General features: G+C 44.4%; 1 protein-coding gene across 1 annotated transcript in view; it reads right to left on the bottom strand.

Annotated features, from left to right (window-relative positions):
* Positions 1-22958, bottom strand: part of ZMPSTE24 (zinc metallopeptidase STE24) — a 44999-nt gene that overhangs the window by 21164 nt on the left and 877 nt on the right. Inside the window, exons 2-6 of the mRNA XM_084784882.1 lie at positions 20993-21139; positions 11495-11581; positions 5294-5410; positions 4841-4993; positions 3530-3671 (exon numbers count right to left, since the gene is read on the bottom strand). Coding sequence (XP_084641008.1) covers positions 3530-3671; positions 4841-4993; positions 5294-5410; positions 11495-11581; positions 20993-21139 — 646 coding nt within the window. The remainder of the gene's footprint in view (positions 1-3529; positions 3672-4840; positions 4994-5293; positions 5411-11494; positions 11582-20992; positions 21140-22958) is intronic.

Genomic DNA, 22958 nt, shown 5'->3' on the forward strand with positions numbered 1-22958 from the left:
GATGGCTTAGTGGTTAGAGCACTTGTTCTCGCAGAGGACCAAGGTCTATTCCGGCACCCATATGGTCACTCACAACCAACCATTAACTCCAGTTCCAGTGGGTCTAGGGATCCAATGCTCTCTTCTGATCTCCGAGTGCACCAAGCACACATGTGATACACAGACATCCATTTGAACAAAACATGCATACACATAAAAATAAAAATCTAAAAAATAAAACCCATAAAAATCTTCTAAAAGAGAAAAGAAACTCATAAGTTATGATTCCTTCTTTTGCCCAATAAGGCTACCTTAGTTCCTCCTAACCTTGAATGCAAGATTTCTCTTCAAGACAGCCTTGTAAGAAACCTGCTATCATTCCAGCCTGCTTGGACTTCTCCTGCCTGACCTGAATTCTGAGCGCTGGAGAAAACTTCAAAATTCCCATCTAAGATCTTTAGATTCTCACTTTATGCAGTTTCCTTTAGGATTGCTTTTAGGCTAGAGGGATCTGCCTGCTTTTCAGTGCAGCCTGTCCTCTGACCATGAGCAAGCCCAGCTCGTACTCATTTGTCAGCTGTCACTCAGGATGAGGAGCTGGACTTTCCTACGTCCTATTAGCTGCCTTGCAGTCCCTTCTCATAGACCTGGGAAACGGTCCTGTGGTGAAGGGCAAAACCAGTTACCCTATGAGGGGTTTCCAACAATGTGTGGCTACAGGGCCCTGGGACAGATCTCAACTTGTATTCTTTAAGGGATTTAAAATTTTAATTAATTAATGTGTGCATGTGTGTGTGGTGTCGGAGGAAAGATGTCAGAGCCCTTGAGTTGCAGACACAGGTGATCGTGAACCTTGTACTCACTAGGAGGTTGCTTGGATCCAAACTCTATGCCTCATGATTGTGGGGAAGCACTCCTAATCCAACTCTCCAGGTTTGATTACTTACTTTTGTGTGTATGCACACATGCACCATGGCTCATGTGTGGAGTTCAGAGGACAATCTGAGTGAGTTCCGGGGATGAGTTCAGTCCCCAGGCTTGGTGGCAAGTGCCTTCACTCACTGGGTCATCTCTCCACCATTATTTGTTGGGATTTTTTTCGGATTTAAAGAAGTTTTTATGGATGTGTATGAATATATACACATGTGTGTGAGTGCCTGCAGAGACCAAAAAGGGCAAAGGACCCCTGGGGCTGGAGTTACAGGTGGTTGTAAGCCCCCCAATGTGGGTACTGGGAACCAAACTCTGGGCCTCTGGAAGAGCAGCAAGTGTTCTTAACTGCTCAGCCACCTCTCCAAGTCCCTAGATGTTTATTTTTGCCCTTCCCCTGTTTATTACTGGAATCTCCTTTCAGAATTCAGGGAATTTCATACAATGAAGGTCTTAAGAGACTGCTTCTCATTTGGGAAACCTAAAAGCCAGGTATTTGCTTCCTTAGCAACTCCTGGCAAGTAGCCCCATACACTGGCTTAGTGGGTGAGATGCAGCCCTAGGAGTTCTGAATAGTCAGAGAATCACAAAAAGAGGAAAGCAGTCAAGATTTCACTCTGCAGCTGCCAGTAGCAGGGACGTTATGGCTACTAAAAACAAAACAAAACAAATGCAAACAATAACAACCAAAAAGTATTTAGCCTGGCATTAGTGGCGCATGCCTTTAATCCCAGCAGTGGCAGGAGGATCGCTGTGAGTTTGAGGCCAGTCTGATCTACAAAGCAAGTCCAGGATAGTCAAGGCTACACAGAGAAATCCTATCTTGAGAAAACAAACAAACAAAAAATTTGAATTTATGTTTACATTTATTTATTTTTTTATATGTATGGGTGTGTGTGGTGCCTAAGAGGCCAGAAGAGGGTGGCAGATCCCCCAGTATTGGAGTTATAGTTCTAAGTCACCAAGTGGATGCTGGGAATTGAATTTGGGTCCTCTGAAAGAGCGACAAGTGCTCTTGACCGCTAAGCCATCTCTCCAGCCTTTTCTACTTTGTAAAAAATGTATTTGTGTGTGTAGGTGCACATAAGTGTGCACATGTATATGTGTGCATGTGGAGGCCACAGAACAATCTCAGGTGTTATCCTCACAATGCCATCCACTTCCTCTGAGATAAGGCTTCCTATCTGCCTGGAGCTCATTATTTAGGCTGGGCGGGCTGGCCAGTGGCCCAGGGATCCTCGGGCCTCCACCTCCACAGCTCAGGGAATACCACAGAGTGCTACTACACAAGGCACTTTGTTTCTCTCTGTAGTCCTGGCTGTCCTGGACTGGCTTTGTAGACCCGGCTGGACTCAAAAGTCACAGTGATCCTCCTGCCTCTGCCTCCCTGAGTGCTGGGAATTCAGGCATGAGCCACCAACGCCCAGCTTACAAGGCGTTTTTATATGGGTTCTGGAGATCACACTCAGGTCCTCAGAAGCCCTTTATTAGGGAGGCTAAGTTATATAAGCCTTGATTAAAGGGCTCTGCAGTGGCAGCAACAGTGACGTCCCCATCCTGGTTCTACCCTGTGATTCTGAACTCAGCTACCCATCTGAAAGCCCACTTTCCAAGGTTGGTAAACTGTTTTCTGGAGATTTTGTAGCTATCATTAAGAAGTTCTTCTTAAAACACTACCTCTCACAGAACTGTGACTAAGATGCTATTTAAAGGTATTTCAATACTAACACAGAAATAAAAACTTTTTTTTTCTTTCAAGACAGGGTTTCGGGACATGGCTGTCCTGGACTGGCTTTAGACCAGGCTGGCCTTGAATTTATAGTGATCCACCTGCCTCAGCCTCCCAAGTGCTAGGATTAAAGGTGTATGCCACCATACCCGGCTTCAATACCTACATCTTTCTAACCCATTTGCGTCTCTCCATGGCCAATGATTGAAAACAGTGCTGTATAATTAACCAGACAGAGTTGTAGACAGGACAGGATCTGGTATCAGGCTACCAGTTTCTATCCTGGAAGATGTCATATGTTCCTGTAAATCTTTTTTTTTCTTTATTTTTAAAAATTTATGTTCCAGGCAATTGTGAGCCACTGTGTGGGTGCTGAGCTCCTCTAGAAGAGCATCCAGGTTTTTGTTTTTTTTTTTCAAGACAAGGTTTCTCTGTGTAGCCTTCGCTGTCCTAGACTTGCTTTGCAGACCAGGCTGGCCTCGAACTCACAGCAATCTACCTGCCTCTGCCTCCCGAGTGCTGAGATTAAAGGCGCATTCAGGGTTCTTAAGTGCTGACTCATCTTTCTAGTTCAGATTTTATAAATCTTATAAAGCCAAATGCAAAACTTTATCCTATATTTAAAGGTTCATTTATTTATTATTATGTATACAGTGCTTTGTCTGCATATGCACCCACAGGCCAGAAGAGGATATCAGATCTTATTATAGATGGTTGTGAGCCACCATGTGGTTTCTGGGACTTGAACTCAGGACCTCTGGAAGAGCAGTCAGTGCTCTTAACTGCTGAGCCATCTCTCCAGCCCCGTAAGTAATAAATTTGAAACAAACATTAAAGACTGATTTAAGAATTAAGTACTCAAACCACTCCGCTCCCCTTAGGTAGCCTTACCTTCAACAACATACACCTTAGTCAAAGGGAAGTCAATACTCTTTGCCATCACTTCAATTTCCTGTTTAAGCTTTCCTTCCGGTAGAGGTGTAAATTTGTCAAACAAAGGGGCAATATAATCAGCATAAATCGTGACAAGAACCTGAAAAATAAGTAACAGAACTGCTCATTATTAAAAATTCAATTGTGTGATAGAATTCTGTTCATCAAACCAATGCCCAAGACAGTATCTGTTTAGTAAGTTAAATCAAAACAGCAGTGTGGTAGTAACACAGTGAGAAACTCGACTTAATTTTAGAAGAAAATGCCACTAACAGTGACTGAGAACTCCGGGCCTGGTCAATAGCCATTTCTTGGGGATTCTTGGCACTAAAACACACACTCTTGTTTCCTCTGGATGAAACGGCACTTCTGGAGTATTTCCTCAGTCTTTGTTTTCACTTCAATTGGTCATACTACAGGTATCTGTAAACCCAACTAGCCCATTTCCTGATCTTGATCCCACCACACAGGCCGACGGAAGCCACCTCATCAGCAGTGAAGGTAGATGGTCTTTACTAGGGCTGTGAACGTGACACTGGACTGTGTGGTTGTCGCTGTGATGAAGCAGTTTACAGTGGGAGAAACAGAGAAAGAAACAAAGATGTAAAGGAAGAAAACGGGGTAGGAGGAAAAGGGAAGAGGAAAGAGAGAGGGAAGGATAAGAGGTGGCAGCCACGAAGAGAAAAGGGAAAGAAAAGAAAAAAGGGAAGGATGGAGAGTGGGGAAGAGGAGAAGGGGAGAGCAAGGAGCGGGCAAAGAAAAGGAGCAGCATGGGAGTACACGCCTATAATCTCAGCACTCAGGAGTCTGAGGCAGGAGGATTGTCATGAATTTGAGGCCAGCCTAGGTTACATAGTAGCTTTGGGTCAGCCTGAACTAAAGAACAAGATGCTTCTTACAACAACAACAGCCGGACATGGTGGCGCACGCCTTTAATCCCAGCACTCAGGGGGTAGAGGCAGGCGGATCGCTGTGAGTTCGAGTCCAACCCGGTCTACAAAGCAAGTCCAGGGCAGTCAAGGCTACACAGAGAAACCCTGTCTGGAGGGGGTGGGGGAGGAAAAAACAAAACAAAACAAAAAACAAAACAAAAACCAAAATGAGATAGTTAATGACTAAGAGGCCATGAGTGTGAGAGGGCGTGGGAGAGACATGGGAAGAGCTGGAGGGGAAGGCGGGAGAGAAGAATGTAGATGTAGTATTTGTATATGAAATTCCCAAATAAATGAATAAAAGAAAAAAGAAAAATGAAGCAAAGATTTTACTTACCAGAGAAACAACTAATGTGAACAGCCAAGCATAAATAAAAAAGTAGTCACCTCCAATTTTAATAATGTAAAGCAGAAGGGAAGACACAGGCAATAAAATACATTGAGTCACAATAAATTTTTTGATTGCGTCTTTCATAAAAAACTCCAAAGTCTGGAAAAAAAAAATTCCACTGTTAACCAAGCAAAACCAAGGTTTGCTTTTAAGACAACGGTAAGTGAACACATGCAACCTAGGACAATAAGCAAGTCTTGTATTTCATAGTTTAAAGCAGAGTATAATTAACATTAGCTGGAAACTCAGTCAGGGTTCTATTAAGACATAGAGTAAGGTCTTCACTATCTCTGTGGCTTCTTTCTCCTCAGTTGATTCATGCTCTAACATAGCAAACTATATCTAAACTGCAGCCTGCACAGGACTGTAGCACAGAAACCCTAACGATTTCTATTATACCTGGTGATTGAAGCCGTGTTTTTCTTCTATCACAAAAGTATTATACAGACTCCATGGCAAACCAGTCAGTGCACTGAAGAGTGTGGCCAACAGCAGGAACACCAAAGACTGAATGATCTAAGCACAAGAAAGAAAAAAAAAAAAGAAATCAAATGAAGCCCAAGTCAGCAAGTATGCGCTGAATGCTTATTCTATCCCAAGCAATGCCCGGGGCCCAACGGGAACAGGCCTGGAGCAGCACCCTATCCTTGGACAAAGCTTGCTTAGAAGAAGAGCCACAACTTGAAAGCTACCTCAGGTCATAGGGACAAACAGTTGGTAGTGCTAAGAAAACAGAGACGATGACATATGCTAGTTGAATTCAAAGAAGATTTACTCTTGGTTTTGTTATGTGTTTGTTGTGAGGCAAGGGCTCACCATGTTGCTCTGGCTGGCTTGAAACTCATTTGACTATGAAGACCAGGCTGGCTTCAAACTCACCTAGAGCCACCTGCCTCTGCCTCCCCAGTGTTGAGAACAAAGGTGTGCGCCATCATGCCTAGCTGAATTCAAGAAACATTTAATGACCTGATGCAACTTCAAGTCCACTGAGGGGCAAAGGAGAGAAATGGCACTTAAGAGGGGGAGTACACAGAGAGAAAAGAATACCCAAATGTGGGTGATGGTGACACTATGACTGGTCGGCTAGGACTAGAGTGACGACTCTTAGGACAGGCAGCAGCCTGGCACTCACTGGACTCGAGTGACTCTTAGGACAGGCGGCAGCCTGGCACTCACTGCACTAGAGTGACTCTTAGGACAGGCGGCAGCCTGGCACTCACTGCACTAGAGTGACTCTTAGGACAGGCGGCAGCCTGGCACTCACTGCACTAGAGTGACTCTTAGGACAGGCGGCAGCCTGGCACTCACTGCACTAGAGTGACTCTTAGGACAGGCGGCAGCCTGGCACTCACTGGACTAGAGTGACTCTTAGGACAGGCGGCAGCCTGGCACTCACTGCACTAGAGTGACTCTTAGGACAGGCGGCAGCCTGGCACTCACTGCACTAGAGTGACTCTTAGGACAGGCGGCAGCCTGGCACTCACTGCACTAGAGTGACTCTTAGGACAGGCGGCAGCCTGGCACTCACTGCACTAGAGTGACTCTTAGGACAGGCGGCAGCCTGGCACTCACTGGACTAGAGTGACTCTTAGGACAGGCGGCAGCCTGGCACTCACTGCACTAGAGTGACTCTTAGGACAGGCGGCAGCCTGGCACTCACTGCACTAGAGTGACTCTTAGGACAGGCGGCAGCCTGGCACTCACTGCACTAGAGTGACTCTTAGGACAGGCGGCAGCCTGGCACTCACTGCACTAGAGTGACTCTTAGGACAGGCGGCAGCCTGGCACTCACTGCACTAGAGTGACTCTTAGGACAGGCGGCAGCCTGGCACTCACTGCACTAGAGTGACTCTTAGGACAGGCGGCAGCCTGGCACTCACTGCACTAGAGTGACTCTTAGGACAGGCGGCAGCCTGGCACTCACTGCACTAGAGTGACTCTTAGGACAGGCGGCAGCCTGGCACTCACTGCACTAGAGTGACTCTTAGGACAGGCGGCAGCCTGGCACTCACTGCACTAGAGTGACGACTCTTAGGACAGGCGGCAGCCTGGCACTCACTGCACTAGAGTGACTCTTAGGACAGGCGGCAGCCTGGCACTCACTGCACTAGAGTGACGACTCTTAGGACAGGCAGCAGCCTGGCACTCACTGGACTAGAGTGACGACTCTTAGGACAGGCGGCAGCCTGGCACTCACTGCACTAGAGTGACTCTTAGGACAGGCGGCAGCCTGGCACTCACTGCACTAGAGTGACGACTCTTAGGACAGGCAGCAGCCTGGCACTCACTGGACTACAGTGACAACTCTTAGGACAGGCGGCAGCCTGGCACTCACTGGGAGACAGACACAGCAGGGAGAGTTGAGTGTGAAGCCAGCTTAGGTGACACAGTGAGAATCAGTTTCACGGAATGAAGAAAGGAAGGAAGGGAGGGAGGAAAGAGCTAAACCAGGTAGATGGGTAGTACACAGTGTGTTTTTTACAGAAAGCCAAATTCCAATAGAGAAAATTATCACCTCTAGATCAGAGCCAGAATTACTCAATTTCCTCTAGTTTTTTCTATTTCATTTTCTAATTTTTATGCTGCTTTGGAGTACTGTTCTACTCCCAAAAGGTAAGAATGAGCTAGAACTTGGGAAAGGAACAGAGTTAAGGAAAACAGTCAGCTGAGAGAGGCAGTGTGGCAGGAAACACGCTCCTGGAGAAACCTGCCCAGTATATACAGACAGCGGCAGCTTTCCTTGGCCACCAAACCAGCCCAGAAGGAAGATATCCTAGGAACCCGGGTGATGAGGAAAAGCACTGCTTTGAGAAGGCAGCAAGTCGAGGCTGTCTCTCTCTGAATGCTCAAGAGTTCTCGGACTCACAGATTATGAATCCTGCACATGAAGTGGCTCAGTCCAACCCTCCTCTTTATATGAAGAGCTCTGGACTACTCTAAGTCAAGGGCTCACGACTTGCTAAGAAGGATCAGACCTCATCCTGGTCAGAACCAGGACACTAGGGAAATTCCTTGCTGGAAGTTTGGGATGCCAGGAAGTTCTGCCAGAAAACATGCTGCCTACACTTAGAGTAAGTTGTGATTCTCCTCTTTGTCTCCTTTTCTTTCTTTCTTTCTGATAGGGTCTCATTGTGTACCAAGGTCACACTCTTCCTGCCTTCGCCTCCTCAGTGCTAAGACTATGGGTATAAACTCACATGCTATTCACCATTACGCATGGCTTCGTTTTTAAATAAAGAAAATGTTTTTAATTACACAAGAAGTTTCTGTGCATTGTTGAATTTTTTTGGGGGGGGGGTTTCAAGACAGGGTTTCTCTGTGTAGCCTTGGCCGTCCTGGACTCACTTTGTAGACCAGGCTGGCCTCGAACTCACAGCGATCCGCCTGCCTCTGCCTCCCGAGTGCTGGGATTAAAGGCGTGCGCCACCACGCCCGGCTTTGTTGAATTTTCTTATAGCCAATTTCTCTGGAGGAAAACCCACTTTTGCCATCTTGACATGTATTATTTCAGATATTTTTTCTTTATAAATTCAGAATATATGCACAAGGATATTATGTACGAAGATAGATGCCAGGGCCAGGCATGGTAGTGCACGCCTTTAATCCCAGCACTCAGGAGGCAGAGCAAGGTGGGTCTGTGAGTTTAACGCTAGCCTGGTCTACAGCAAGTTCCAGGCCAGCCAGGGCTACATAGTGGGACCCTGTTTCAAAAGAATAAAGCAGCACTGGCCGCTATTCCAAAGGACCCAGGTTCAATTCCCAGCACCCACATAGAAGCTCACAGCTGTCTGTAACTCTAATTCTAGGGTATCTGACCCCTTCACACAGACATACATGCAGGCAAAACACCAGTGAACTAATAGTAGGCGTGGTGGCATGGTGGAGCACGCCTGTAATCCCAGCACTTGGGAGGCAGAAGCAGGTGGGCCTCTGTGACTTCAAGGCCTGCCTGGTCTATAAGTGAGTCCAGGGTAGCCAAGGCCACACAGAGAAAACTAGTCAGGACTGCACTACCACTACCACCCCCCCCCCAAAAGAAAGAAAAACTGAACTAATGTAAATGTTCATCTCCAGGACAGTAATAATTCATCTACATACTTTGACTTAGCTACTGTTGCTTTATAACCTGACTTTTCCACTGAATAAAATATATGAAATAATTTTTTTAAAGTAATTTTATGATGCTGGGTGGTACAAACCTTTAATCATAGCACTTGACAGGTAGAGGTAGGTGGATCTCTGTGAGTTCCAGACCAGTCTGGTCTACAGAGAATTCCAAGATAGCCAGGGCTATACAGAGAAACCTTCCCTCAAGACACTTCCCAACAAAAAAAGTAAAAAGTTATTTTATGTGAATGGGTTTTTGCCTGAATATGTTTGTACAGTATGTGTGTTTGGTGGCTGAAGAGGCCAAAAGAGGGCGTTGGATCCCCTGGAACTAAAGTTTCACCTGTGAGCTGCTAGAAATCACACCCGGGTTCCACTGCTTTGCGGGGAGGGGAGGACCAGGCCTCGTTCTGTAGCCTGGAACTCATTATTCTCCAACGACGGTACCTGGCACTATAAAGTAATTTTAAAGAACAATCTAACAAAATGTGCTTGTCTGTGATCTTTAACATTCTTTTGTCAATACCTAGAAAACTCCATCATTGATCAGCTCTTAATGTGTAGGGAAGTAAATAACAAAAACTAATTTGTTTTGTTTTAATATCTTGTTATTTTAAAACAATGGAGAGGGGCTGGAGAGATGGCTCAGTGGTTAAAAGCACTGGCTGCTCTTCCAAAGGACCTGGATTCAAGTCCCAGCATCCACATGGCAGCTCACAACTGTCTGGAGATCTGATGCCCTCACACAGATATACATGCAGGCAAAACTCAATGCATATAAAATAAAATAAAAATAAATAAATTATTTAAAAATAAAATAAAACATTAGGAAACATTCAAGACTAGTGTCTCTCTTTTATTTTCTTTTTGCGATGATTTGAATGTTCTATACCTTACAGCTTGTCCATATCTTTCAGCACTTGGCGAGATTAATTCCCTTGGAGGATCAGCTAAGGTCAGATCAACTTTTAATGTTTTATCCTTTGAACTCAATTTGAAATATCCGTAAAGGTCCTTATGTGAGGGACTTCATAGTATCACTAGTTCTGGGATCTCTCCATCCTTTCATCACAGCCATGGCCTTCACCTATAACAACCAAGTTGCTGTCATACAGTTCTGACGTATATCTGCCTAGTGGCTGACAGGAACAGCACCAGCTCACTCACAGTCAGCCTTGCCTCTATAATACAGCTCATTACATTAGATCAGAACTTCACTTTCAGTGACACCTGCTTCACTTCTCGGCTGCACTTTCACTTCTGTCAGCCAACTCCATCTTTTAGTCATGCCAGCTCTCTTCTGTCTAGATCTATGTCTCTCTTTCTATGTACCTCTCTGTCTCTTACACACACACACACACACACACACACACACACACACACACGGAAACGGTATGTGGAAAAGTATGCACGATGTGCAGAGTTAAAGCCAAGAGTACCTATCTAAACTGGAGGTCCATGATTTCCAATGAAGAATCAGGAGGGGGGCTGGAGAGATGGCTCAGTGGTTAAGTGCACTGTCTGCTCTTCCAGAGGTCCTGAGTTCAATTCCCAGCAACCACATGATGGCTCACAAGCATCTATAATATGATCTGATGTCCTCTTCTGGCCTGCAGGTGTATAGGCAGGCAGAGCATTGTATGCATAATAATAAATAAACAAATCTTAAAAAAAAAAAACAAAAAAAACAAAAAAAATCAGGAAGGAGGTAAAATGACTTGGGAGCTTCCAGGACAGTCAGGAAGCAGGGCTTTGCCCAGGAGATAGACTCTGTCTTAATTTGAAGTGCTTCATGTGCATGCCGCAGGTACGAGTTCCTCAAAGTGAACAATGTAGTTCCCCTCTCATTGCACAGGGTTGTTCTAAGAAACAGCAGTCTGATCAAGTGACTGCTTCAGCACGTAATGTGGGTGTAGACAGCATGCTCTTCCCACTGTCACTGGGAGACAAACCCATAGAATGAAAAACTAACAAACAAAAAGGCAAATACAAAACCAAAAACTGACTCTCTGCCTCACCACAAGAAACAAAGTCAACTGCTAGCTAAAAATAATTATGTGATTGGGAAATAAACTGTGGAGTAACTGGCTGTGGTGGTTGGACGGCATGGCCCCCATAGGCTCATGTATTTGAATGTTGGTACGCAGTTGGTAGAACTGTTTAGTAAAGATGAGAAGGCATGGGCTGGTTGGAGGAGGTACGTCACTGTCTCTTGCTAATGGATCAGAGGCAGGCTCTTAGCTAGTGACCTATCACCATGCCGGCCTGCTGCCATGCTCCCCAACATAATGGTCATGGAATGGTGAGCCCCAAATTAAATGCTTTCTTTGACAAGATGCTTTGAATACAGTGTTTTGCTGTGGCAATAGAAAATTAACTCAAACTTTGGCATTATGCTAATCCATGCACAAACAAGGACTGCAAGTCTACTAATGGTAGGAGCCAAAAGGCAACTTCAGTGTAAAGCTTACCAAGCAAAATAAAAGTACATACCTCATATTCTGGTCCAAAGCCAGCAGAACCACAGAACCGTCCAGAAAGTCTCCAGAGGTAAGGGATTCCTCCAAAGAGAAGAATAAACTATAAAACAAAGCAGACTGTGGTCACATTTGAACAGTCTTGGCAACTACCATATGAAAGACTGTATTTTCAGGAAAAGTAAACAAGTTACAGAAAAAAGGAGGGTGTAATTAATTCGGAATAAAATATATATAGAGAAAAATACAAACCACTGAGACACTAAGTTTAGACCACTGAGATATTTATTTATTATGTACACCTGCACACCAGAAGAGGGCATCAGATATCATTGTAGATGTTTGTTAGCCACCATGTGGCTGCTGGGAATTGAACTCAGGACCTCCAGAGGAGCAGCCAGTGCTCTCAACCTCGGAGCCATCTCTCCAGCCCAACCACTGAGATATTTTTGCCTAAACATTGTATATGAGTAAACTGTATGGTATGTACATTACATTTAAAAAACCTTTTTTTTTTTTAAAAGACAAACCCAGAACCGGAAGGTGGTGGTGCACATCTTTAATCCCAGCACTCAGGAGACGGGGCAAGCGAAACTCTGAGTTTGAGGCCAGCCTGGTCTATAGGGTGAGTTCCAGGACAGCACAGAAAAACTCTGTGTAAAAAAAAAAATTAAAAAAATAAAAAATAAAAAAATCCAAAAGTGATTCTCTAACCTCCACATGCACAGTGTGGCACACATGCATGCCCTTCCCATCATGTACACACACATATGCATACACAGACACACGCACACATACAAACACTACTACCACCAACAAAATAAATAATTTAAAGAGTTTTTAAAAAAACTATTATTTTAGGGGAAAATAAAATAATAGTAGTCACTAGAGAGTGAAAGAAAATGGTAGAAATCAATCTAGAAATGTTAAATAATGGATATCAAAACAGTCAATCAGTAGGGTTTAATTTAGGCATCTATAGCAAATCAGTAGCTTTAGTCTATGAAGTGTTTCAAGAGAACCGCAAGTCCAAAGATTTCTGACATAGAAATGTTTAAGGCAGAGCCGGGCTGTGGTGGTGCACGCCTTTAATCCCAGCTCTCAGGAGGCAGAGGGAGGCGGATCGATGTGAGTTTGAGGCCAGGCTAGTCTAAAAAGTGAGTCCAGGACAGCCAGGGCTTCACACAGAGAAACCCCGCCCTCACCCCTCCCAGACACACACACACACACACACACACACAATTAAGAAAATGGACATTTTAACTACGCTGATATGATTGCCATACACGGTATAAATTTTCTAAATTACACTGTGCTCCATAAATGTGCATAAATATTGTGTGCCAATTAAAAATAAAAACCAGGAATGAGGATAAGGAGAAATTAACAAAGGAGTACGAAGTCAGAGAGAACAGATTATGGTCTTTGTATAGATGAATTTGAAAACAGGTAGAAGAGAGGGTTTCAATGTTTATATCACATACACACACAAGACAGTGACCACTGCTTGTGGTGATAGATACGCTAATTATCCTGATATGATCATTATTACAATGGTCTACAGAGTGAGTCCGGGACAGCCAAGGCTACACAGGGAAACCTTGTCTCGAAAAAAAACAAAACAAAACCAACAACAACAAAAAACACTGTGTACTCTAGAAATAGGAATCATATATGTTAATGATAATAGCTTTAAAAAGTAAATAAAGGGTTGGAGAGATCACTCAGAGATTAAGAGCACTGGCTGCTCTTCTAGAGGTCCCGAGTTTAGTTCCCAACAACTACATGGTGGCTCATGGCTATCTGTAATACTTTAATAAAAGTAAATAAAGGGGGCTGGAGAGACGGCTCAGGGGTTAGGAACACTGAATGTTTCCCCAGACGACCTTGGTTCAATCCAGAGCACCCACACGGCAACTCACAACTGTTTGTAAGTCCAGTTCCAGGGGCTCTGACACATATGCAGGCAAAACACCAATGCATATAAAATAAAGATAAATTACTACAAAAGAAAAGAAGTAGCTGGGTGGTGGCGGCACACACACTTGGGAGGCAGAGGCAGGGGGATCTCTGTGAGTTCCAGGCCAGCCTGGTCTACAGAGTTACAGAGCAGCCATAGCTAAACTGTGAAACCCCATATCAAAGAAAATAAATAAATAAATAAAACATTCACCAAGAGTCTAAAATGAAAACTTATTAAATTAAGCTTACAAAGGCTAACAGGCTTTTCCCACATCCCACAGGTAAGGAGCAACAGATGGACTTGATGGCAATATGGCTTTATAATTTTTCTTCTCCATGAAAGAAAGTGTTCTTTTCAGTCAGGGAAAAAGTATTAGCTTGCTGTCGTTGGTTTGAGATATTATCTCATTATGTCGGCCAGGCTGCTTTTGAACTCACGGTTTCAAACGATCTCCCTGCCTCCTACACAGCTGGGAATATAGGTAGGTACCACCATGCCTGGCTAAAGTATTAGTATTGATGCAGAAGTGGAGGAGAGTCTTGTCCACTTACCAGGCTGTGGGACAGAATAGGAGACTCAGGCCTTCCCTGGGCCAGGACCAGCTGAGTCCTAAGGCAGGAATGAGGGCTTCAGGTGTAGGTCCTTACCACTCTTTGTCTTGGGCAAATAAGTAAAACAGTCACCAGAACACTAGACACCATGAAGTAGCTCAAGTCCTGAAAACAATTTACGTTTAGTAGCCAGCAATCCCATTTACCCAGGAGGCTGAGGCAGGATTGCTAGTTCAAGTCTTGCCTGGGCTACACAGTGAGCTTAAGACCAACTCAAGAAACAGTGAGACCTGTCTGGGGAGTTGGGGAGACAGCCGTGGGGTGCTAGACATTCAGCTTCGTAGTGGTATGACCGCTTCACATGCATGAGGCCGTGGGTTAAATCCCCAGTTGTAAAGAAGAAAGAAAGAAGGGAGGGAGGGAGGGAGGGAGGGGAGTAGCGCAGTCAACCTCGGGAGCTAGGGATATGCAGTGTTTGCATGTGGGAAGCCCTGCACTCCATCACTGGCACCGATTTAAAAAGGAATTCCAATAGGTACTAGTAATCATGAGGCTGCTCACTTTGTTGTAGTGGATATACACATGTTTTTGTTTTGATCCCAAGTGTAGGATGGGGAACAGACTTGTGAGAGAACAGGTGATGTTTATCCACTAGAAGATGAACCACCTTGTGTTGGGGCTTGGTTTTTGCTCCCTGAAACACATCTTAGTACAGACTCTGAAAGGAGATCTTATTCATTCATACATACATACACACACACACACACACACACACACACACACACACACACACACACACACACACACGCCCAATACAGGAGTGGGGGGGTGGGGGGGGGGCATGCTTTTTGGGTCTTGGTATTGTTTGGCTGTTCATCGCTCCACTTCAAGATGCTCCTAGAGAGACCACTCCAGAGAGCACTTTGGGACTCTGGATTCCGGCTGCTGTTCGAGGTTCCAGCAGCAGCTTTGGCTGAATTGCTGGTCTGCTGAAATCCTGCTGACTACACCAGGAGAATGGCTCCCAGGAACTGAGTCCAAAAAGGTCAACTTCTCCTGTTCCCATTAACCTCTTTTCTCTCCTATCTAGGGTAGGTGGGTTGGAAGGGAGGTATAAGCATTAATGAACCCCAAATAAAGTAGGTTTGGAAAAGGTCGAAGCCTACACTTTATTAACAGCCAATGTCTTTTTCTCCAGATAGGAAGAAGGCAGGAACACAAGATCAAGATCAACCATGCTCCTTGTTAGGAGCTCATAGCTATGAATTCAAACATGGCTCCTCATGGTCAGGTTTTATTTATTTTTTTTGCTGGAGCCTGAGCACAGGGCCTTGGGCCTCCAACTCTAAGCTGTATGAACAATGCAGTCTGCAGGGCTTGGGAACAATCATATCTTATGGATGGATGGCTTCCAAGCTTCTTTGCATTTTATATATGTGTTGATGAAATACAGGGGCTCTCTTTTAAGTCTGTATATAGAGGGTACCAGACTGTACTCATTCACAACTTGCTTTCTGAACTACATTTTTGTTTGTTTACTATGAGGCAGGGTTTCTCTGTGTAGCCCTGGCTGTCCTGGACTCGCTTTTTTAGACCAGGCTGGCCTCGAGCTCACATCTATCCACTTGCCTCTGCCTCCCGAGTGCTGGGATTAAAGGCGTGTGCCACCACATCTGGCCTGAACTGCATTATTATAAAGATCTCTCCATGGTGATGCCTAACTTTATTAACAGCTGCTCTCTAAGTGCTTCCCTCCACATTACACTTCCAGCCATAGCACACGTGTTCTTATCTTCCACTTCAGACACACTTCCTACTTGCCATCTCTTACATTTCTGTTTTGTTTATAAGATAGGGTCTTATGCAGCAGAGCTGGCCTAGAACTCACTATGAAGCCTTGAACTCATAATGATCCCCCTGCCTTGGCCTCCCCAGTGCTGGGATCACAGGTGTGTAGCCCCACACCTGGCTATCATTTAGAGTTTTACAGGCTGCACTGGTTTGCACAGGTCTTAAGTACAGCTTCTGAACAGAACCCGGAACAGCAGCTCGCGGGGTTATGTCAGGAGTGCAACTTCTCCAGCCACAGCACAGAGGCTGGGCGGAGACCCAATAGCCCGCAGGTGAATCTGGCAGACACTCACTGGTAAGTGACTGTTTATCGGCCTGTGAACGCTAGGTACAAGTATTTCTACTTTGCCACAATTAACTTCATCATGGCCATAAGAAAATTACACCCTAAAAGATACACCCAGGAGCGGGCGTTGGTGGCACATGCCTTTAATCCCAGAATTGGGGAGGCAAAGGCAGGCAGATCTCTGTGAGTCAGAGGCCAGCCTGGCCTACAAAGGGAGTTCAAAGGTAGCCAAAGATACACAGAGAAACCCTGTCTAAAAAAATAAAAAAAAAAAAAACAGAAAGAAAAGGAAGGTAATCTCTGGCACCACCACCTGTCACACACTCCAGTTGTTGAGCTAATGAGCTAACTGACCTAGGGCGGCATTCCTTTCATCTTCCTCCCAATACTAATAGATACTGTAAAATTAAGGACTTATACTGCTTTTGATAGAAGGCTAAAACAGCTACTACTAAAATTCCAGCTTTTAAATTAACATGCCTTTAAATGCTTTATGAACATGCTTGGAAAGTTTGCTGTCCCAAACTTTGTTTATTTTACTTTGGGGACCAAAAAACAAGTATGGTGAGCTATAAGCTTTCTCCATGCTAGTAATTTCACCAAGTACTCTCCTGGGAGTCCTGTGTACAGAATCAATAAGCACAGCAGACAGACAAAGCTCTACTACTCTGATACATATTATTTCATTAGAGTCTTGAAAAGCAGCCATGGCTGGGAGGTAACTGGAAGACAGTGAGGTTAAAGAAATCCAGTGCTCGTAACAATTGCCTGTTACAGGTTGAGGCCTGTACTGAGCGCTACATTTATATTACCTTGCCTACTTAGGTTCCTGCCACAGGCCATCCAAAGGTCTAGTGTCCACCCACCTCTCATTTTATTACATGTTTTTGAAGATTTATGCATGTATGTGTGTGTGTGTGTGTGTGTGTGTGTGTGTGTGTGTGTGTTGGGTGTGAGTACATGTGAGTGCAAATGCCCACGGAGGCTGAAAGAGGTCACTGGATCCCCTACAGCTGGAGTGCCCCTCCAATGTGGAAACTGGGAATAAAACTTGAATATTCTGGAAGAGCAGAATGTGCTCTTAATCACTGAACGACATCTCCTGGGTCAACTTGTCATTATTCAAGAGAAAATGAGGCTTAAAAACATGCAACTACGCCAGTGGTGGTGGCTCATAATTTTAATCCCAGAGTTTGGGAAGCAGAAAACGGCAAGCCTGGTCTATAAATCAAGTTCCTGGATAGCCAAGGAACTGGGCTCTGAGTTTGCTATGTAGACCACGCTGGCCCTGAATCTGCAGGAATCCTCTTGGCCTACTGAATGCTGAAATCATCACAGTGGCCATTAACTCAGCTAAGCTCCAACTTTTGCTTCTTCAGGTTCTACATGGGCATTTTTTCATCTTTTTTTTTTTTCCTGTTTGTTTTGGTTTTGGAGACAGGATTTCTCTGTGTGGCTTTGGCTGTCCTGGACCAGGCTGTCCTTGAACTCCTGAGATCTGCCTGCCTCTGCCTCCCTGAGTGCTGGGATTACAGGCATGCGCCACCGCACCCAGCTGCTACCTCAACTATTATGTAGCTATGCTTATAGGGCACGGTGCTATGGCGTTAGCCACTCCATTTCTAGGAAGGGCCCTTAAGATCATCTATGAGATACCAGGTAAAGTCCATCTCAGAGAGCCTGGGCATTTTCTCCCTAGCTGCTTTGTCACATTTATGTAAAACACAGCCCCATACTTGGTGTGGTGGTTTGAACAGGAATGGCCTCCACAGTCACATGTGTTTGAATGCTTGGCACTAAGAGAAGGTGAGGCCTTGTTGGAGTAGGCTTTTTGGGGGAGAAAATGTGTCACTATGTAAGCGGGCTTTGAGGTCTCATATATGCTCAAGCTGTGCTCAGTGTGGCCCACAGTCTCTCTCCTTGCTGCCTGTAGAACTCTTGGCTCCATCCGCAGGACCATGTTTCCTGGCAGGGCAGTGGTGAGCTAAACCTTTGGAAGACAGCCCCAATTAAATGGTTTCCTCAGTAAGAGTTGCTGTGGTCATGTCTCTTCCCAACAATGGAAACCTCAACTAAGACACAGGGTCTGCTTAGTTTTTCTCAGGTACAAAGAACCAAAGCAAAAAAAATGTGTATGTGTGTGTGTCGTGGGGGTGGGGGACTAAGTTAATGTTCTCTTTTTATCAAAACACATACAAAACTTTAGTTTTAGCCAATACAAAATACAAATGCTTTCTGCCCAGTGGTAAATGCAACTACTAATTTTCCAGAACTTAACTCTGCTATGTTCACACTGCAGCCCACAGTCTGAAGAATACTGTCTTCAGTACAATATGAAAGACTCAGAAGAGCAGAGCTGCAAACCCAGTTCTCCTACTTGGCCATTAAGAGACCATTAGTTTCTGTGAGTCTTCATTTCCTCCCAGAAAAGGAAATAATGCTTATCCCTCTGCTTCACTAGCATAAACATCAAATAATAAACATAAGAACTCTATGAAGTGGCAACCATAACTAGTACTGCTTCCAGCCTTAGTGAGGCAGTACTGCTTAGAGGGGAGCCTTAGCACACCGTAAAGTCAATCTGCTGATGTACCTGTTACCCCTACCTCTATCCCTTCCTGGGACAAACTGCCACTCCCATGATCAACAATACCAAACACTGCCCACCTCTCTGACAGCTACTTACTAGTGACAATCACACAGAAACTGAAAATGCTTCTCCTGTTATTTTATCATGGTCTTGGGATAAAGTGAGAGTGCTTGGGAGGCAGAGGCAGGCAGCTCTGGGTTTGAGGCTCTTGTAACCTGCTTAATCTGCTTCAACTCTATGGCCCCTCTGTTGAGACCTACTTTAGTTCTTACCATAACTGTGGCTCCTCAGTTAACACCAGCTATTGCTCTTAGCATATCAGAAGCTATTTTACTCCCGAGTCTCTATTATGATTATAAGGTGAAATCAAGTTCAAGTCTCAAGGTGCCTGAGACCAGGAAGTTTCAATGCTTACTTCTTAGAATAAAACAAAAGATGATAAAGTCTTGCTCTGCTTGGGTTAAAAAAATAAATGTGTGTTCTATTAGAGCTAAGTCGGCAACAACATCCTGTATGCTCCCCTACCCTAAATCCCAGCCAATCAGCTTAAGATGCTTTGTCTAACCACCTGGATACATTGTGCTCAGAACAAAATTCTTGTGTTTAGCTAATCAAAATGATGTAATGTTGCCCTCCCCCTTGCTTCCCACCTGGTTGTTACCTGGTTATGGTTTTTCTTATAAAACGCCTGCCTTAGAAACAGACTGGTGTCATAGTCTGGCTCTCGAGACTAGATTATGTCCCTGACTGGTCAGTTTTTGTTCAGCGTTCAATAAACTTCTATCAGCGTGAGTCTGGTGTTCGAATGGTGAGTGTGTGGCTATTCTTGAACCCATAACAGAGGCTAGCATGGTCTACAGAGTGAATCCAGGACAGCCAGGACTACACAGAGAAAACTCTGTGTCAAAAATCCAACTAACCAACAACCAAACCAACTAAGTCAAACAATCCCCTGGAAGGCGTAGTGGCACACACCTTTAATCCCAGCATTTGGGAGGCAGAGGCAGCCAGACCTCTGTGAGTTCGAGGCCAGCCTGGTCTACAGAGTGACTCCAGGACAGCCAAGGCTAACACAGAGAAACCCTGTCTCGGAAAAAAAACAAAACAACAACACCCCCACCAAACAAACAAACAAATTTAGCTTGTAAAAGGCTTTTACATCAATCTCCAGCAAAAGTGGGGGAAAAAGATGAAGAGAAAAGAGAGGAGGAGAAGCCAATGCCAGCAGTAGACCAGTATGAACTGTTAAAGGACAGCATACAACATAAGGTTCTTTTCACATCTGGCTTTCAGGTGACAGTCACCATACTCTCTTATTTTCAACTAAGCAATTATGTTTCTGCCTTTCTTACTTCATACCCATTACTATTATTAAGACTATAGTGGGGAATGTAGCTCAGGGGTAGGGTAGCAAGTATGCTCAAGGCCCTAGGTTTGATTCCTAGCACTGTAAAATTTAAACAAGGTCAAGAAAGCACTCCATGGGCCTGGAGATAGCTCAGCAGTTAAGAGGACTTGCTGCTCTTGCAGAGGACCTAGGTTCAATTCCAAGCACCCACTGGTGTTCACAAGCATTTGTCACTCCAGATCCAAGGATCTGATGCCTTCTTCTGACCTCAATGGGCACCAGACATACACATGGTACGTATACACACATGTAGACAAAGCCCCTCATAGATGTTTGTGGTGCTTTGGGTAAGAATGGCCCTGACAGAGCCATATACTTGAATGCTTAGTCAGAGAAGGATTAGGAGACGTGGCCTTGTTGGAAGAAGTGTGCCACTGAGGGTGGGCTTTGAGCTTTCAAAAGCCCAAGCCAGGCCCAGTCAGTCTGTCTGTCTGTCTCTGTATTTGTATCTTTGTCTGTCTCTCTCTCTCTCCTACCCCTTCTGCTGACTGTGGATCAGGACATAGAACTCTCAGCTCCTTCTCCAGCACCGTGTCTGGCTGGACGCTGCCATCCTTCCCGCCATGATGACAGTGAGTTAACCTCTGAGCCTGTAAGCCAGCCCCAGTTAAATGCTTTCTGTTATAAGCATTGCTGTGGTCACTGTGTCTCTTCAAAGCTATAGGATGAGAGGAGGTTAAAATAAATAAACTGAAAATACAAAAAATTAAAGAAGGCATTCTAGGATTTACAGGCATGGGAACCTTTGTGTCACAAAAAAAAACCAAAAAAACAAAAAAACAAAAAAAACCCGCAAAAACAAAAACAAGCATTACGACGTATTAAACGATCTGAGAATCATGTCTCCGAGAAATAAATTACTTACAGTGCCTTCCACCTCGGAATAGAGCCCTGACCAGAAGCTGAATGTACTTTTATCTAGTTGATACAGTCGAGACTTTTCAAATGTGTCCGAATCCATGATCTGTTCCAACTCTGGTGGCACATGAGTCGTCGTTTTGTATATCCTTCTCTGAAATATTTTGAAAAACAAAAGAAAACAAAACAAAACACTTTCATCAATTTTTTTTTATTACATAGTAGTAATTTGTGGTCAAACACCAAATGGTCTGTAGCATTCATTTGTCATGTAAGCTTGTAGAATTTGTTACATACATGTGCAAAATGCATTGAACAGTGCCCACTGAAATAGGTGACACAGGAAAGTAAAAGCAGACAAAAAGATTCCAAAGCTAAAGCCGGGCGTTTTTAATCCCAGCACTCGGGAGGCAGAGGCAGGCAGATCGCTGTGAGTTCGAGGCCAGCCTGGTTTACAAAGCGAGTCCAGGACAGCCAAGGCTACACAGAGAGACCTTGTCTTGAAAAAAAAAAAAAAAAGATTCCAAGGCTAGCTGACTTGATGGAAGGGCATCTGGGTTGTCATCACACTTTCAGTTTGCTTGTGTAAGCCAACGTTGTAACATCATGAGGGGACCGTTCATTCTACGATGTATGTCTTATGATATAGGACACAATGCATGAAAAAAGAGAAGCAAGCACACTCACTGTATGCATTAACAGATGCATTTAATAACGGATCATCATTAAATTTGGTCCTAGAGCTGGGCGTGGCGGCGCACGCCTTTAATCCCAGCACTTGGGAGGCAGAGGCAGGTGGATTGCTTTGTGTTCGAGGTCAGCCTGGTCTACAAAGTGAGTCCAGCACAGCCAAGGCTACACAGAGAGACCCTGTCTAGAAATTTGGCCCTGGAGGTCAAATTAAGTAAGAGGGAGTAATAAAAACATATCAAATCTTTATAACAAATTTTTTCACTATCTCAAGTTCTAAAGGATTTCAGCCCCTAGTGTAACACAAGGAGCAGATACCAAGTGGTATAAAAGACCAGACCTTCTACAATAGCTTTATAACAACAACAGCAGCTGAAAGCATTAAGGAATAACCCTACAAAGATACAACTATGCCAACCAGTGGTGGCATTTGCCTTAATCCCAGCACTCAGGAGGCAGAGGCAGGTGGATCTCTGTGAGTTGGAGGACAGCCTGGTCTACAGACTGAGTTCCAGCAGAGCCAAGGCTATACAAAGAGAAACTCTGTCTCGAAGGGGGAAAGAAAAAAGATGTAACTAGGCTTATTAATAAACTGTAGCGCTCAACATCTCACCCTGCTGTTTTGACACCACATGGTCTGTATTTGCTTCAGGCAAGGGTACTCATGCAATTCTTAACTAATGAGGCTTTGACTACCTCGCCAGAGTAATTTTAACACTTTGAACATACTAAAGGAAGAGTCTAAGTCATACACCTGACAGAATTTTTTAAAATTAAAATTTGCAATTAAAAGCTGGGCATGATGGCACACACCTTTAATCGCAGCACTGGGGAGGCAGAGGCAGGTGGATCTCTGTGAGTTGGAGGCTAGCCTGTCTACAAATCGAGTCCAATCACCCAAGGCTACACAGAGAAACCCTGTCTCGAAAAACAAGCAAAATTGCAGTTAAGAGATGCATGAAGGGCCGGGATATGGTCAGTGGAAGAGCACCTACCTGGCAAATAAACTCATATACAGTGTAAGGTAAAAGAAAACTGCAGAAGAAAAACACTGCAATGCTCAAGAAACTGGTCCAGCAGTCAAAGGCAAATGCTCTCAAGGACAACACATCAGAGTGTAAGTAAAGCCAACCAGACTGAAATAAAACCATCAGCTACAATGTCCATCCTACTTAACGTTCAAATTTCTAATCAAACTGTTAATGATGGCTCTTTTCTACTGCACTATTTAACGTTTTAAACAGAACCAAAGGGGATTGTTTTTAATGAAACAAAGACACACT

This window comes from Acomys minous (genome assembly GCF_964271855.1).
Source record: "Acomys minous genome assembly, chromosome: 6".
NCBI classification, from domain to species: Eukaryota; Metazoa; Chordata; class Mammalia; order Rodentia; family Muridae; genus Acomys; species Acomys minous.